This window comes from Phoenix dactylifera, unplaced genomic scaffold (assembly GCF_009389715.1).
Source record: "Phoenix dactylifera cultivar Barhee BC4 unplaced genomic scaffold, palm_55x_up_171113_PBpolish2nd_filt_p 001190F, whole genome shotgun sequence".
Lineage (NCBI taxonomy): Eukaryota > Viridiplantae > Streptophyta > Magnoliopsida > Arecales > Arecaceae > Phoenix > Phoenix dactylifera.
In genome coordinates this window covers 81,724-100,076 of record NW_024068526.1, presented here as the reverse complement: position 1 = coordinate 100,076, position 18,353 = coordinate 81,724, and the positions used below count along the sequence as shown (strand labels likewise).

The 18,353-nt window shown below is 38.0% G+C and overlaps 1 protein-coding gene across 1 annotated transcript in view; it reads right to left on the bottom strand.

Moving 5' to 3' along the window:
* Positions 1–18,353, bottom strand: part of LOC120108127 (protein ENHANCED DISEASE RESISTANCE 2-like) — a 48,367-nt gene that overhangs the window by 18,480 nt on the left and 11,534 nt on the right. Inside the window, 5 exon segments of the mRNA XM_039121692.1 lie at positions 83–199; positions 299–363; positions 8,683–8,789; positions 9,212–9,277; positions 12,638–12,691. Coding sequence (XP_038977620.1) covers positions 83–199; positions 299–363; positions 8,683–8,789; positions 9,212–9,277; positions 12,638–12,691 — 409 coding nt within the window.

The window sequence follows — 18,353 nt, the reverse complement described above, 5'->3', positions numbered from 1 at the left end:
TGCAATAAAGAATTGAAATATTGGATACAAAACTAAGTTGCTGAAAGGAAGATAAATAAAAAAAGAGAGAAATGAAACTTTCCATTCTGGCATCGGACGAGACGCCAATGTTTTCTGGAGAAAACTTGATCAGAGTTATTCTGATTTGACAACCCTGAATCAAGCTCTTGAGTCCAGTCAGGTACTGATTCAGGAGGACCTGCCAAAGGAAAGCTACAGTCATGGCCAGCTAAATATGTCACTGAACAACATAATAGAATATTTAACCCAGAAGTGACATTAGTGTCAGTTTTTGGACCATTTCCAATTGTCGTTCTTCGTAATAATGCGGGATGGTTCTCCTCTTCTTCTTCGGGGCTACACCTACAAGAAAATATTAAGACTTAAAATGATAAAGTTTTTAACAGAGAATGCGGGTTAAGGTGACATAAGCAAACTTTGCTCAATATTCTTTTATAGATCATATTAAAAAAATTAAAAATAGAAGATAAAGTAAAGACTTCGAAGATATCCTAAGCAAAGGAGGTATAAAGAAGACCAAATATCTGCCCCTAAATATTAAAAATTGTGATAGATAAAGAAAGGCATTAAGAAACGGTTGAAATAAGTTATTGCCCCAAAGACAAGTAGGAAACTGCACATCACATTCCAAACAAATGGTAAAGAAGATAATCACTACTCAAGGGTCTGATGAATTAAAGAAAAATAGGAAACTGAGGTAATTCAGAGAGAGAGAGAATAGGGGGGACAAAGTTAAAGATGGTTCATGTTATAGAGAATATTATCTTAAACTTTGATTATAAGTGCATTCTTAGAAAATTCATTTATTTTCTTAAAGATCATAAATTCTTTTGAGAAAGGATGTGAATCATTCATTCTTTATAGAGTTTCAGATTTAGCTCATGCAAGGATTGTAAATAAAAGTATGAGCAAACATGTCCTATTACTGAGACATTATAATTTATCAAATGCAAGAGGCAAGGTTTGACACAAAATGTTGGAACTTGGAAGCATAGTCAGAAGTGCCCACAACTTACTCCATCAATTTTTTTTTCAGCTCAAAGTGATGATCAACATGGAGATTCTGGAAAAGTCGAAGAATATGACATCAACAACATGAGGTTGTAGCACCCAACATACTACATCTTACTTGTCAGCCTAGAATCTGGATAACTACAAAAACTATGTTGACTAGAAATTTCAACAGAGTTCAACTGGATAACTACAGAAGCTATATTGACTAGAAATTTCAACAGACTTCATAACTGCGGGTTGGCAGTTCAGATCAATCAGGTGCATGAAGACCAATGTAGGAATTACATTTTAATAGAAAAAGGTAAAATACAGAGTAAGAAGCTTGTGGGACTTATACTCCAATTGTATGAAGGATCAAAAAAAAAGAATTCAGGTTCATGAAGGACTTCAGCAGGACTTACAGGTACTAACAGTCACTTGATCAAAAGCCATCAAACCCTAGAGCATTACTTTAATCTTATGAATCTAGGCAATATCCAATATTCCAATTGATTAGATATTTAAGCAAGGGTCAGCCAACAGCTAGAAATCTTTATTTGAGTTCTAGATGAAGTGAAATGCTCCATAGGTTTCTTTCTTCACGTAGTTGTCATTGGAGGGTGACAGTTGTTAATAATCTACTGTTATCAGTTATCTTAGAGGATACTAGGTCTTTTTTTCAATGCTCAGAGAGGATAGGTCAAGTTGTAGCAATAACTAACAATCTGAAAGAGGTTACTGTTGATAAAAGCAGCATATCTATAGTTATGGCTAAAACATACTTTAATTCATTATTAGCAAACATGGACTCTGAATTGTTTTTACTTTCTTGTGTAAAAATAGCTGCATCAATCTTATGTTCGCTGTGGTGGTGAAGCATTGAAAGAAACAAACAGATAGATGGCTGAGACTTAACTGGAGTTACTCCAGATCAGGCCTCAAATTATTATTAAGATATTTGTCAGATCTGTAAGTGCGCGTTTCACATACTAACCGGGTTTCTTGTTACTCAGTCCTAGGAGAAGTGAAACAGTGACTCCAATTCACAAGAGGAGCCCTTATTGAGTACTACAGCTAGAATATCTATTTCAGAAGATTAAAAGTGAAGTTGTTAAGCCTGATGTACATTGTTGACCCTTTCCTTATTAGCTTAAGCTTTTGGGTTTGGTGACTTCACTCAGAAAAGAACTATGTCAATCTCAAAAATCTGATTTTCAATATCAAAACATACAGAAAAATTGTCACCATTACTATCCCTAACTAAAAAAGTGTCATTAGAGATCAAACTCCAAATATTCCTGATATCAAATAAATTATCAACATTTCTAAAACTATAGCTGCCACTATCACTCTGATTAGGAATGTTTTTCTCTGTACCATTTAGAATGGGTTCTTTACTTCCATTGGTATGTCCAATAGCATCAAGACTATCCATTGATTTATTTAGTCCACACCTATGCTCTAACTTATCGTTAGACAACATCGAATTGAACCACCATTTTTCCATAGAGTCTTCTTGCCCCCTATTTGATGAAAATACAATAGATGAATAGTCATTCCATGAATAATCATTTTACTATTTTATTTCCTATCAGGAATTAAGCATATGAATCCAATAATTAGGATTGTTAACTGATAAGATAACAATAACGTAATAGGTGAGTATTAAGAGAAATGATTTTTTTTTTTGGGGGGGGGGGGGTCCAAAGTATCACTTCAATATATTGATAGAATTTTTTTCTCAACTAAAAAATATAAAGACAAGTTTCTCTCATGTCATGTACTACAAATTCTCACTGAGAAGAAAAATAGTTGCTTCTTCCCACAAATAAAGAATTCGTTCTCGTATAATCTTGTATCGTATAATCAAATAATAAGTTTCTATTCCGACATGGAAAGAAAAGACAATATACAGGATGGGTAGAAAGAGCCCTTCCTTTGGCTTGATCTATAGCCTGAAACTACGGTATATAAAATGATCCAACAATCCTAAGATCCATAGGATTAATTATGGATTCAACAATAAACAATATAAGTATTGAGTTATAGAAGTATTGAGTTGTTTAGTCTTCGATCTTATCTTGTATTTAGATCTTATGTATAGAAAAATAGGTAAGTAAATATGTAGGGTTTGTACATATGAGAGATAGATGCATATACATAGTATACGATACCTATTCTTTATTTTATTCGGTTCGGCTCAATCCCTTTTTTCAGGAAAAGATTGAGCCGAGTTTAATTGCAATCAATTAGAAGAACAAACAGGAATTACTGAATTATGCACGCTTATTTTATCACTTCATCCAGCTTATTTACTGGTTCGAATTCGAATTTGATCTCCTTCCACACTTCACAAGGGATAGCTAGTTCAAAGCTCCATTTGCTAGCTTCACGGATAATTTCATTACCTTCACGGGCAAGATCACATCCCTCATTATGAGCTTGTACATATGCTTCTAAACCCACCCAATTAGCTACTACACCGGGTGCATTTTTTCAAGGGTGTCCTAAAAGTTCATCCGCCAAACTGTAGTACGCAATCATCCTTAAAGATTTCGGTCAAGTAGGCATATGCCAAACATGAATACCCTCTGAAGCCACGGGCATAACACCTGACATAGAGACCCAATCTTGAGTAAAAAAGATACTGCGACTTCAGTCTTTTTCAATAAAATCATCACGTAATAAATCAACAAAGTTGAGGTTGTTGGAGATCATGAGTTGGAAGCACTCCAAGTTCAGTTATTTATTTGATTATCCCTAATTATCTCATAGTCCAGTTCTGGTCTTTCTTGACCCTATTATCCCTCTGCATGCATGGTTTGGGTTGCACATGAAGGTGGGTGTTAAGTACGATATGATTTGTTGACTCTTTCCCCATTCGCTTAAGCTTTTGATGTCTAGTGGTAAGTTAACTATTAAGTGTGCATTGAATTTCTTGATCCACCCTGCTCCATGATTCCATTTGAGATATTTGAAGAAGCATCGATTATGAGCATGCAAGGCATGGCACCAGCCATAGCCTTTGCTGGTTATGCATGTTGGCTGCACAGGACGTGAGACTAGAGTGCACGGGTTGCGGGACCGCGTGGGGCGCACATACCAACCGCACAGGTCGCAAGTCATGTGCGCATGGGTTTCGAGACCGAGATAGCTTTTGATGTGCCTATTTCTTGTCTCGTTAGAAAAGTTTGAGATTGGGGTATATTGGGATTAGGGTTTTATTGAGAGAACTTTATTCTTGTAGTCCATCATTTTGATGATAGTGAAATCTCTTATCCATCCTTGCTCGTGGACATAGGCTTGTGGCCAATCCATGTAAATCTGTGCATGTTATATTTTTTTTCTATCTTCTCAAATCACTTTGTTCTTCGGTTTCATCGAGATCTGTCACAACAAACTAGTATCAGAGCCACAAGTTGTTCGATTGGATCCTAAGATGTCGATGGAATTCGAGATTGAGAAGTCCGATCCCTCCAACAACTTTGGTTTGTGGCAAATTAAGAAGAATGTTGTCTTGATGCAACAAGGGTTGTAGAAAGCACTACTAGGGAAGATGCCCAATACTTTGACAGATGAGCAAAAGGAGGATATGGATGAAAAAGCTCTTATTGTAATTCAGTTGTACTTGTGTGATGAGATTTTGTAGGAAATCTCCAATAAAAAAACGTATGCTAGGTTGTGGCTCAAGTTGAAGTCCTTGTATATGACATAATCCTTTACCAACAAGTTGTATTTGAAGTCACATTTGTTTATGCTATGTATAGCAGGAGATACACCTATTAAATCTCATCTTGCTGAGTTTAACTATATTATTATGGATCTGAAGAATATTGATGTCCAAATCAATGATGAAGAACAAGCTCTCCTATTATGATGTTCTTTACCTCCATATAAGCACTTTGGAGATACAAGTTGTTCGATTGGATCCTGAGATGTCGATGGAATTCGAGATTGAGAAGTTCAATCCCTCCAACAATTTTGGTTTGTGGCAAATTAAGAAGAATGCTGTCTTGATGCAACAAGGGTTGTAGAAGGCACTACTGGGGAAGAAGATGCCCAATACTTTGACAGATGAGCAAAAGGAGGATACGGATGAAAAAGATCTTATTGTAATTCAGTTGTACTTGTGTGATGAGGTTTTGTAGGAAGTCTCCAATAAAAAAACGGCTGCTAGGTTGTGGCTCAAGTTGGAGTCCTTGTATATGACATAATCCCTTACCAACAAGTTGTATTTGAAGTCACATTTGTTTATGCTATGTATAGCAGGAGGTACACCTATTAAATCTTATCTAGCTGAGTTTAACTATATTATTATGGATCTGAAAAATATTGATGTCCAAATCGATGAGGAAGATCAAGCCCTCCTATTATTGTGTTCTTTACCTCCATATAAGCACTTTAGAGATACCTTCCTCTATGGTAGAGATACGATTTTTATAAAAGACATCAAAGTATTCTAACTTTCTAAAGAAATGATTGAAAAGCATATAACTGCAAATGTGAGTGAAGGTCAACCAGAAGGCTTGGTTGCCAAAGGGAGGTCTATTGAAAGGAATCAGATAATAGTAGATGAAATTCTAGATCCAAGTCTAAAAACAGAAGTTTGACTTGTCATTACTATCATAAGCAAGGGCATAATAAGACTAAGTGCTATAAGTTGCTAAACAAGCAATAGAAGGATCAGAAAAAGAAGGAAAAATCTGCAAAGGATGGTCTGAAGGTGCTGAAGATGTTCTCTCAGTGACCGATGGAATTAGATCCAAGGATTAATGGATTTTGGATTTGGGTTGTTCCTACCATATGTGTCCCAATAGAGATTGGTTCTCCACAAATGAACTAGTTGACGGTGGAGTAGTGTTGATGGGCAACAATGCCTCTTGTAAAATAGTTGGAAAAGGGATGGTCCAAATTAAAATGCATGATAGTGTGGTGAGAACCTTAACTAATGGTCGGCATGTTCCAGATTTGAAGAAAGATATCATCTTTTTAGGCACTCTTGATGTTAATGGGTGCAAGTATACAGCTGAAGGTGGAGTTATAAATGTTAGTGAAGGTGCTCTGATTGTAATGAAAGTTAAGGGGTCTAGAACCCTGTATGTACTTCAAGGTACTGCTATCATAGGTGGAACAGTTGTTTCTTCATCTTCCATGACTGATTCTGATATCACCAGAATATGGCATATGAGGTTAGGACATATGAGCGAAAGAGGGTTGGCTGCCTTGAGTAAAAGATGTCTTCTTTATGGCCAAAGTACAGAAAAGATGGAGTTCTATGAGCATTGTGCATTTGGCAAGCAGAAAAGAGTTAGTTTCAGTACTGCAGTTCACAAAACCAAGGGTTCCTTGGATTATATTCATTCAAATCTTCAGGGATCTCCTTGGATTATATTCATTCAAATCTTTAGGGATCTTCACGTGTTCTTTTTAAGAGTGGTATTTGGTATATGCTTAGCTTTATTAATGATTATTCTAGAAAGATTTGGATATTTATGTTAAAACACAAGGATGAAGTGTTTAAGCACTTTAAGGAGTGGAAGGCTATGATTGAGAAGCAATCTGGAAAGAAGATCACGAGGCTCGGAACAAATAATGGATTGGAGTTTTGTTCTTCCGAGTTTGATGAGTTCTGCAAAAATGAGGATATCGTCAAACACAGGACAATTAGACATACACCACATCAAAATGGAGTGGTTGAGCGCATGGACAGAATCCACTTAGAGAGAGCTTGTTGTATGCTCTCAAATGCTAGCTTGTCAAAGGATTTTTGGCCATAGGCTGTCTCTATAGCATGTTACTTAGTGAATCATTCTCCATCCACAGCTATTAAATGTAAGACTCTATAAGAGGTATGGCTTGGTAACCCTGCTGACTACACTATTTTAAGAGTATTTGGATGCTCTACATATGTTGTTGATGGAAAATTAGAACCTAAAGTTAAAAGTGCATATTTCTTGGCTATGCACCTAGGGTGAAGGGATATATGTTGTGGTGTCCAAATCCCAAGTCATCTAAATTCATGATTAGTAGTATTGTTACCTTTGATGAGTTTGCTATGCTTCACTTGAGAAAGAAGTCTTTTATTTTGTGTGATTCAGATAAGATGAAGAGTAACATCAAGCAGGTGGAGTTAGAAGTGATGGTTCAGTTTCCCTGCAGTATAGTTCTTCTTCTCAGCTTGGTTTAAAACAGGTGCCTGGTATTACTGAGATGAAAGAATTACCACAGGATAAAAAGTATAGTATTGCAAAAGGCAGACAGAGGAGAGCGATTAGACCATCTCAAAGATATGGTCATGCAGATTTAGTTGCTTATGCATTGTCAATGGCAGAAGTGACAATTGATATTAGCGAGCCTTCCTCATATTCAGAAGCTGTTTCTTGTATTGATTTTGCTAAATGGTTAGTTGTCATCCAAAAGAATATTAAGCTCCTCGTGGTAGCCAAGTTCAAGCATTGCTTGGACTTGGTGTATGCAATGCTTGACATTTGTCCTTCGGAATTCATGTGGAGAAGGTGGAGAAACATTTTACTATTTTGTGGTGTGGCTTGATGAAATTCAAGTCAAGATCGAGATTTGCTAAGTATGCCTTGAATTCCTTGATCGACCCTGCTCCATAATTCCATTCGAAAAATTTGAAGCATCGATAACGAGCGCGAGAGGTATGGTACCGGCCCTAGCCCTTGCTGATCACGCATGCTAGCTGCACAGGATGTGAGATTGGAGCGCACGGGTCATGGGTCTCGAGCCAGTTTTTGATGTGTACCTATCTCTTGTCTCGGTAGGAAAGTTTGAGACTGGTGCATAATGGGATTAGAGTTTTATTAAGAGGCGGCTTTATTCTTGCACTCTTATCTTTTTGATGATGGTAGAATCCCTTCTCCATCCTCATCCATGGACATAGGCTTGTGGCCAATCCACGTAATCTGTGCATGTTGTGTTTTCTTTCCTCTTCTCTCTATCTTCTTGAATCTATTTGTTCTTCTTCTGTTACATCGAGATCCGTCACAACATTAACATATATTTTCTATAAAAGTTTCTTGGAAGAATCAAGGTCACAAGCAGAATAAAGGAATAGACAGATATGTTTGACAACTACTAGAATATATAGAGATGAACCACTCATCTCGGGTGCAAATACAATAACATGATAATCATGGTTAAATTTTTAGTACTAAACTTTCCTTTTAGTTCATTGATATGAAGATATGATTATAGGAATGGTAATTTGTATAATGTTTTATATGGGAACCTCAAATATTTATAGGAACATACTAAATGGTGAAGGTGATTTATAGACATCGCTAAACTTGATGGAATTTGAGATATTAAGCTTGAAGTCTAAAACAACCACGGTTATTCTGGTGAGAGGCTTTGATGAGCATAAGTTGAAAGATCATAAATGCTCAGATTACATTTCTGAAATGTCTAAAACTTTTGTTCATTGACAAATAACAAAAACCAAAGCAAGCAATAACTGTAGTGAAAACAGAATAGGATATGCTTAGTATACTCCTAACAAAAGGTCATTGGAGAAATTAAAAATGGAATTTCATGAAAAATCACAGGAAGCAGAAACTAGCATGAAGACTTGAAACGACAAGTTTCCATCATTCTATGCCATCTCAACCAATACTACTACAGAGACTATAGAAATCTGTCACTTACTGACTTTCCTGATCAGAGGAGGAGGCATTCCTTCCATTATCCATGCTGGATTTATATTGAAATGGAGCACAGACTTTATTGCTGTTAGCGGTCTTTAGATCTTGTTGCTGCAATTAAAAAATATGCACAATCACCTGTTTCAGTATGACACTTTCCTTTTCAAAAGGTAACCACCAAACTTAGATGTATCATATATTGTGTAATGGCAAATTAACACTCATGAATAGGCACCAAATCATCGAATTGGCACTCAACAAAGTGGTTACCTGAACAAGCATCTGTTTAGTCAAAAAATAAAAATGTGAAAAAGCAACAAGAAATTTCATCATCTGTTAGTTAACTTGTTCCCACTCTTTGGAGATATATAAAGTTTCTGAAAAATAATAACATACTATGATATTTTATATCTGTTTTTTATCAGAATTATCAAATGGAGAAAAGTAATGTTACATGTTGTAATTAGTAACTGGTTTCTTAGCATGCCAAGAAGATGAGTTGAAATATGAATAAATTATTGAATTTACTTTACTTGATCAATGACTAGCTCAATCTTTTCCCTCCAAATCAGAGCCTCCTGGATGTTGAATGCTGCCATCTGTTCAATAACAAACCGAAACTATGAACTACTGTTTGCAAAAATAAATGTAATAGCAAATATCAATACTTACAACCTAAAGAAAAAAGCAGAAGGGCTTCATATGGGTATAACATAATAACGAAAAATACAGAGTAGCGTAGATATACTACTAATAATGCCGCAATCAACACATTTAACTATTCCTAAATAAACAAATGTACACAAGAGAATGCACTAAATTCAAAGAATTCTCCAATTCATCATTCAAATTCGAATATCTCTAACACTTGCAAATATAAATACTATAAAGCATGGTCTGCCGAATTATCCTAAATCGAGGGGTTCAGGGTGTACCAAACAGAACTGGCCTAGTATTAGGAAGGTTTGGCCAAAACAAGGCAAGATACGAACCTAGTCAAAACCAGACCAAACCAGTTCGCCCAGACCAACCTGCCTCTCCCATTTATTAAATAGTCCTAGTGCTCTCTTTCTCTCCCTCGATCATGAGATGACCCTTCGCCTCTCTATATCTCTTTTTCTGACCTCCGTCAATCCATCCCCTCGTCTGTTGATCCCAATCCCCTCGCTCGGACTCGGCTTGACCCCATCAAGCTCGTCCACCATGGCACTTGACTACCTCGGCCTCAATGCCGCCACCACGAACTCATCGAACTCATAATCACACTCGATGTCCTCTACTTCCATGGCTCATCCACCACATCCACCACCACCATCTTCTCTGCTAACATCAGCAATGCACTAGAACAACACAGGACCCACCATCACCCTCTTCCTCCCGCTCCCTCTCTCTTGATTATAGGGTAAGGCCTAGGGTTTTGGGTGAACTGACACCTGACTAACACCTAGTACATACCTTGTGTCCATACAGTACCATATTGTACCGTACCAACCTGGTACCTAACAGATACAGTCACTAGTAGCAGTTTTGCGAACCTTGCTACAAAGAATTAGTTCTTAATGCTAATTTAGCACTAAAATACCACCAAGAGGGATTAAGTGGAACAAATAGAATTAGCCAGGTGGTAGAGCCGTGAGAACACTTGTTTATTCCATACTTTGGACCTTAGCTCCATATAACAATATGCTACTGCAACGCTAACTCTAGTTCAACACTCTCCGACTAAAAAAGCAAAATTTAGCCTAACCTTCCACTTGATTTAGAAGACAAGCATAGGAATGTGTGGCGTAAACAAAATTTTCTAATATTAGATGATCAAAATGATGCAATAATATTAGATCAAAGATGAAGAAAAAATTTTCTAATATCCCAGCAGATCCTTATATCTAGAGCATTTCCAAACCACAAATGATCAAAATGGATAAGCATATGTCACCAGTGGCTGTTATAAAGGAGACATAAATGGTTGCCCCACATATCAATTCTTCTTGTAAGGTAAGCCTGATAAGGCAAAATAAGGTTAAGAAGAAAACTTGATATCAAATGAATGCATTCAAGGGCAAGGATTGGCAATGCATCATGTCAGAGAGCAAGAAACTAAAATGAGAAGGATTGGAACAAGTAGCGGACCTGGAAAAGGCAATATGAGAGTTGAACACCCACAAACATTAGTACCATGGAAAATGCAAGTACTAGTAAAGTTTACATATTTACAAACCAGAAGCAGTCATAATTCCAAGAAAGGAGCCTCTAACATGCTAATTTAGAGCAATCTTAATAGAAACCTCGACTAAAAAAGATTTAGAAGAAATTAAGGGCAATCGGAAAAAAGGAAAAGGAAACCTTAATAAAGAAGAACAAAAATGATTTAGAGGCAAATATGTGATGTAACAATGGAATAAGATCCACACCAAGCCAAAGGACAAGAACTTTGTAGCTTAGGAGGCTATGATGAATCAAAAACCAAGTAAAATCATTCAAATGTAAGGGTGAAGCCCAAGCAAATAGAACGCAACCATAACAATTACTAGCTGAAGAATAGATATGCAGCAACCACTACCAATGTAATAAGTTCATCATACGTAAAAATATAGGAATACAAAACCATATTTATAATCCTTACAATGCTTAGAGGTAGGATTGCAAACAAGGTAGGTCAAAACTGGGTCTAGAATGGCCTTGACTCAACTCATTTTCCTCAGCAATCATGATCCATGCAAGGTTGGGTCAAGCATGACCCAAATCCAACCAATGCATTTGTGCCCAGATCGGGTCTAGGCATGGTTCAAATGCAAGATAAAAGAGAATTGCACTATCAGTTCTATATCTAGATGAAAAATTAGTTATAATATAGTTCACAAGTTAAGAGAACTAAAGCGAGCGATAGAGGGGTTAGGGATTCCATAGTCATCGGAATGTGGGTTGGATTGGGTAGGACCAGGCTAGGTCAAGTCAAGTCACATCAAATGTGGACCTATTTCAAAAATGGGTACACTGCAAGGAGGATCAGGCCTAGTCTAATAAGAAAAAAACATGACCCGGATACAACCTAGCTTTTTACAAAGGTCATATTTCTGGCTCTGACCCAACTCATGAGTCCAAAAATTGGGTTGAGGCTAGCCTAGCTTGGTTGAATGGAAAAATTTGCAGCCATATTTGGAGGATCTCAGGAGGACATCAAGACCAATTGACAAATGTTGAAGAGATTTCTGTGACCTTTTTTGATGTTTTAAGTTAAAAAGGATTATGAAGCTCGAGGGGGGTAAAAGAACACCATTGACACTACAACCAATGTTCAGAATAGGAGTTTGAAGTGCAGGATTCTAGAAAACTAATAGAATTCCAAAAATCGGGTTAGTACCTCTTCAAGGAAATGAGTCAAATCCCTTGATTCCAAGTCAAAACAATAAAACCTAAGGTCACCAATAGATGGACAATCACCCAGTTCTGAAGATGATTAGACAAAAAGAGCTGAAAGTGTGGCCAAGACCATGACGGTGAAACCAAACAATAGAGAATGGAACCAAAGTAATCGACATATACATTATAATTCTTAGAGTCTAATGTGATTGAGCTTAAGGAGATCAGCTTAAGGAGATCAATCTTCATACTGCATCACAATGTAAGCTTAAGAATTATATGCTGGAAGGCTCCAGTAAAATAATTTGCAGAAGAATAAGTAATCTAAAGTATGCAACTACAAATGCCATTGACTCATGGCCCTCACACATTATGCATTCACAACCCATGAATATGACTGTGAAACTGTGCAATTGAACAATGTACATTTGGCTTAGCAATATCTATATAAAGCCAATTGATTTCATAGCATTAACAACACAATAATGAAAGCTTTGTAGCATACCAGTAGTCCCTACACATTAAGGTACTAGATCAAGGAAAAGAAAAAGAAAGAAAAAAGAGCAAAACAAAAAAGAAGAGAAGCATTGACCACGTACCGTTATTCGATGATGCTTCTCCTTTTTGTTGTAAACACACAATACATAAACCATCTGTCAAGAAAATGGAAGGAAAGCACATCAAGATAGGAAATATATCAATCTATATGTCCGATCACCAAAAGCAAGATCTTAAAATGAGCAAACGTAACTTACTTATCATGACTCAAGTATAATTGGAAACTGAATCCATAATAACAATTCTGTAGTCAAAAGGAATGAAATAAAAAAAATGGTCCTATATCCCATGACATGCAAGTAAAATGTTTAAAACTTTGAGAAAAGCTAACACACCCGTGTAGGATTCAACAAAATGAACAAAAATGGTCCTAAGATGTGCTAAACTGTAGCCAAGAAATGGTCCCAAGACACATTAAAAATATGCTTTTGAAAGAAAGAACTCGATTCATGTTTAATGTATAAAAGTAGAGGCATGCTATGCAGCCATGCCCTAACATTCCACACCAATCTGCAATGCCCTCCATTTGGAAGTTAGCTGTACCCCATTTTGAAAGAGAAATAACATATAATTGTATGTATTTCAAAAACTATCCACCCCTCTCGAATCTCCACACCCCAACCTTCTCTTTGTGTTCACTCCTTTGATTACATCCAGTCATCATGCTATGTACGAGGAAAACCAAACAAATAATTCTGTGGGTAGGTTTTTGAGGCAAAATATCTATCTTAGAGAGTGAGGGAGAGCAGGTTAGATAGAGAGAAGGACCAGGAATGGAGTTCAAATCCTAAGCAAGCATCATCATGTAGGCTTCTTGGTCTAGCATGGTCAAGGGCAAGGTTAGCGGCTGGACCCGTATCGGTCGGTTGCCAGTTCGGTACGGTACTGATTCGGTATAGGATGAACCGGACGATTCACCCTAATTCGGCAGACCATGTTTTAAGCCTTTTGGAAAGATGGGGAAGGCGAACGGGTTCAAACGGTGCAAACCAAGTGGTTTGCACCGGTTCCGCTCCAAAGCGCCTGGTTCGGAGCAGTTCATGGCATTTTCCGAAAATTCCAGCCGAACCATGCCAATTCTGCACCGATTTGGTTCGGTACAGGGTGAATCGAACAGTTCAACCTAGTTCGATAGACCATGGTCAGGGGTGTTGCACCATGTGCCTCTCATGGGTTCCACCACAACAGCATCAAGTGCTAGTGGTAGTGGATGAGGTTGTGCAATCGGAGGGAGAACATGAAAGGACGTTGTAGTGGGGGAATATTCAAGGTTTTCAACATCTAAGATGGCTTATTTCTCAAACTCACTTGGTAGTCTTTTCGATGGATCATGTTGTCTAACAATTGAATGGACAAATACCAAAAGCTCATGTCTCTCTATGTTGACCTTAATCCGAGGTAAATATTGTGGTATTCTATTTGTCATAACATTGGAAGAGAGAGGTGGAACAAGGAGGTGGAGAGCTTCAAGAGCAGAATAGGCTGTTTGATTTAATAATTGTTGGTGCTTACTGCAGTGGATCATGTTTCTGTTTTTAGTTTTTGTAGTAATATGCCAAGCATTGGTTTTACTTTGTAGAAGTTCTGCTGCTGGCAACTTCTTGATTGTAGTCCAGCTCGAAACCTTTGTAATAACTTCTTGATTGGCGTGGTGACTTCCTTGGCCCCTTCTTCATTCAGGTCTTTAGCCTATATTTATTCTCATCAATGCTATGGGGGCAATTTCACCATTTTGCTTAGAAATAAAAAAGAAGAACAAATGGAAGAGAATAAACCAGGCATAGGTGTGAGGGAGGGAGAGATGGGTGACAGCAAGGTCCGCCAAAACGGTACTGAAACCTATAAAGGTCGGCGAATGGGTCGGTACGGTACCGGTTCGATACCGTACTGACACACGGTACGCTTGGGCATACCGGTTCCATACTGACAAGCCCAGTTTTTTTGAGTTTTTCAAGTCCAATTAATTGATAATCAATCTTTTTCAACTTTTTCACTGATTTTAAGGCTAATTTGATATTTTTTTGATTTTTTTGATGTTTCTATGATCTCGGTTTAACCGAAATAATATATCTTGTTGTTTTAAAATGATACAAAACATAAAATGATTAGTGAGATCTTGCATTCTACAAGAAGCAACATAAAATTTTCTCAAATCAAGAAGTGGGTTAAAAAATATAAAATAATACAGTAAATTACATATATTTAAAGTACAACATATATACCGATATTTAAAATCTCGTCGAGTAGCGATGCCTCGCATAGATATCCGAATAATTAGCATAGTAAGGAGGCACATCAGCCCACCCCTCTAACCAAGCAATATTGTAATGTTGTATATAAGCACTCCGAGTTATAAGTACTCTCGGATCTCTCGCTAAAGCTCTATCTTCAAAAGATATCCTCTGGTTGATAAATTAGTTGATAAAACAATTTTGAAGGAGCCTATCCGAATAAGCTAGCAATAAAATCTGATCTGTAAGATGCTTCGGATTGTGTAGGCTAGTAGCCATCAGAAGATACCTCAGATGCACCATATCCATATCCGTATTCTTTGCCGCTTTAAAATCAGCAAAGTGCTTCTTCATCAGCTGTCGAACCTTTTGTGATCATTTCTGGCATATAGATACGTTGGGATAATCATCAGCTAAGTGCTGCTTCAACCTGGTTATTCCTCCTCTCTTAAACTTCATGTTGTACTAGTTGCATTTTCAATGGTGCCAACCCGAGAGTATTTGCCTATGATCCCGACTAATGTCACGCTCTGGCTCTTTTTTTTATGGTTCCATTTCTGCAGATTTATCAAGTATGTCATTTTATCAATTATTTAAAAATAGCAAAATTTCGTTACAATGAAGATAATTTTTTATCTTAGAAAATACATCTAATTTATCTAAAACATAATAGTAATTTTTTATATTTATTTGTTTATTTATTTTTAATAATTTTAAAATTTAAAAATATGTTTAGATATCATAAATTCAGAAAATATATTTTCTACTTCAGAAAATACTTCTAAATTATGTAATATGTACTAGTAATCTTTCATAATTTTTGTATTAATTATATATTTTTAATAATTTTTAAATATAAATATTTTAAAAAATTAATTTCAGTTTAGATCTATGTAGAACCCAACAATGGATACTATATATATTTCTTAGACCTGTAGGCATTCATCAAAGGCAACTTATTTTTTATTTTTTTTAAATTTAGGCTTAAGCCACTGTACGTATGATCGCATCAAAACTTAAATAAATAGATATCAAATTTTGCTGCAAAGTAACTTGCATGTCCCTAAATATGCTTCTAATTTTATATTTTTAAATTTTATTTTTTATATTTTATATTTTTAAATTTAAATATATTTTTAATTTTTAAAAATTATATATAATCCAAAAATTAAAAATTTTATGTCATCGAGTAGATCATCTATTGATCTATAGCAGCATATCATAAAATCAAGCCCAAATCAAAAATTTTGGCATGATCTTTCTTTATTTTGCAAATTTCGAGCTATTTTTTCGAGCCAAAAAATAAAAAAAAAATGAGATAGAAAAAAGAAAGCACACCTTATTTAGGCTTGGATCTTCCTTCAATCACATTGAATCGATGTGATTTTGCAAATTGAGGAAAAAGAAGAGCCGTTTAGGCCTCAAAACTCTAAATGAAACAGAGAAGAAGCCTTCCCAACACCTTTTAACAAAAGAAGGAAAGGAAAAGGGGGCCCGGTTCCGAACTGGGTCGACTCGGTACAAATCGAATGGTTCACACCGAGTTCGAACGGAACCGGCCTGTTCCAAACGGCTCTGGCCGGTTCGTGGCCAGTTCTGAATGGTTTAGGCCTTTTCCGGCCGATTCTGGCAGGTTCGAAACTTGTTCTAACCGGTTCAGAGCCAGAACCGAATTTAGCGAACAAACCGAATTTAGTCGGCTCGGTATGAGCCGAACCAGGCCGTTCGGTCAGGTTTGGCCTACCTTGGGAGATAGGATGTCAGTCTTTGAATGGTGTTACCAATACTTGGTAGTATCAACAAGTATTGGCTTGTATTGCTCGATCAATGGGTAAAAACGATACCCTCCCAGTCACACCCCATTTATATGTCAAAACATATCGGTGTGTTTGAAGAGCCGATTTCTCACTGGTCTAAATCCAGTATGCGCAATATGAACCGGCTCTTAAACCCTTGGTGAAGATATTTCGTAGCCCCAAAGGAACTTTATAGCAAGGAAATGTCTAGAAATCGGGTGAGGATGAGATATGAATATATTTTGAAGCAGATGTAACACCCTAAAGAAAACATTTAAGCTATTAAGGGATCAAAGCTCCACCGCCACAAGTGCAGGAATGTCAATGGGACGGATTCGGTGCAGATAGTGAAAAAACTGAAACCGAAACCGAAAACCACTACTGCCCCTGAAAACAAAACAGAAACCGAACGATTTTTGAAATAAAAAACTATAATCGCCACTGAAAAAAATCCGCAAAACTGAGACTGAAAACGAAAAACGAAAAACTGCCTCTCCTCGTGCTAGGGTTTGTGGCATGTGACTATGGACCGTCCAAATTAAGTTGAATAGGGGGCTAGGATTACTTGATGGTCATTCTCATGGAGTTAGTGATTTGGATTTACACTAAATATAAAGGGTATCAGGTATGTTCGGTTTTGGATTCGGTGTCAGGTTCCGTTTTGGGTTCAATTTCGGATTGGAGAATTACCAAAACTGTAACCGAAACCAAATCTGAAATTGAATGGTTTTAAATTTTTAAACCTATCACCGAAACCATCCCCATCTAATTTTGATTAAAACCATTCCATTCGGTTTGGGGACAGGTAAAATAATCAAGTGTCCATCCCTCTTGACATCTTTGCACAAGTGGCAACAAGAGCATGCATGCATAGTGGCAAGTGTAAGGTTCTATGAAGAATGGCTTTTCAGTAGTGTTACGGGGGAACTTAGCCACCATGCCCCACGTGACCGGCACGCGCGCCCAGGAAGACTACGGCAGCCCCTTGATCCAGCAATCCGACCCCGAGTCGGACATCTTCGGCTCCGCAGCCCGACCCCGAGTCGGCTGCCCCTTGATCCAGCAATCCGACCCCGAGTCGGACATCTTCGGCTCCGCAGCCCGACCCCGAGTCGGCTGCCCCTTGATCCAGCAATCCGACCCCGAGTCGGACATCTTCGGCTCCGCAGCCCGACCCCGAGTCGGCAGCCCCTTGATCCAGCAATCCGACCCCGAGTCGGACATCTTCGTCTCCGCAGCCCGACCCCGAGTCGGCAGCCCCTTGATCCAGCAATCCGACCCCGAGTCGGACATCTCTCGACAACGACAGGCTATTCCCCAGAGGCACGCCGCAGCCTCCTGCTCCACTACTCCCTGCAACGGTTGTATCTGGCGCTGCTCCACGATCCCCTGTAACGGCCGTACAAGGCGGAGCTCCACTATGCCCTGTCATGTCCGTACCCAGCGCTGCCCCACGACGCTCTGTAACGGCCGTGTCAGTGGCAGCTCCATCGTGCCCCACGATGACGAAACCCCCTGAAAGACCCCCCAGCCTGGTATATATGCGGCTGGGGGGAGAAGGGGGGGTAAGCAAGAACTTCCAGTGCATTCTCTTACTTGCTACTATTATCTCTCCTTCTCCTCCAATCTCCTCTGACTTGATCGTCGGAGGGCCCCCACTACCCCAGTGGTGGTGCGAGGCTTGCTTGCAGGTTTCCCGGTGGAAGGTGGAGCGCAATCAACACCAACCA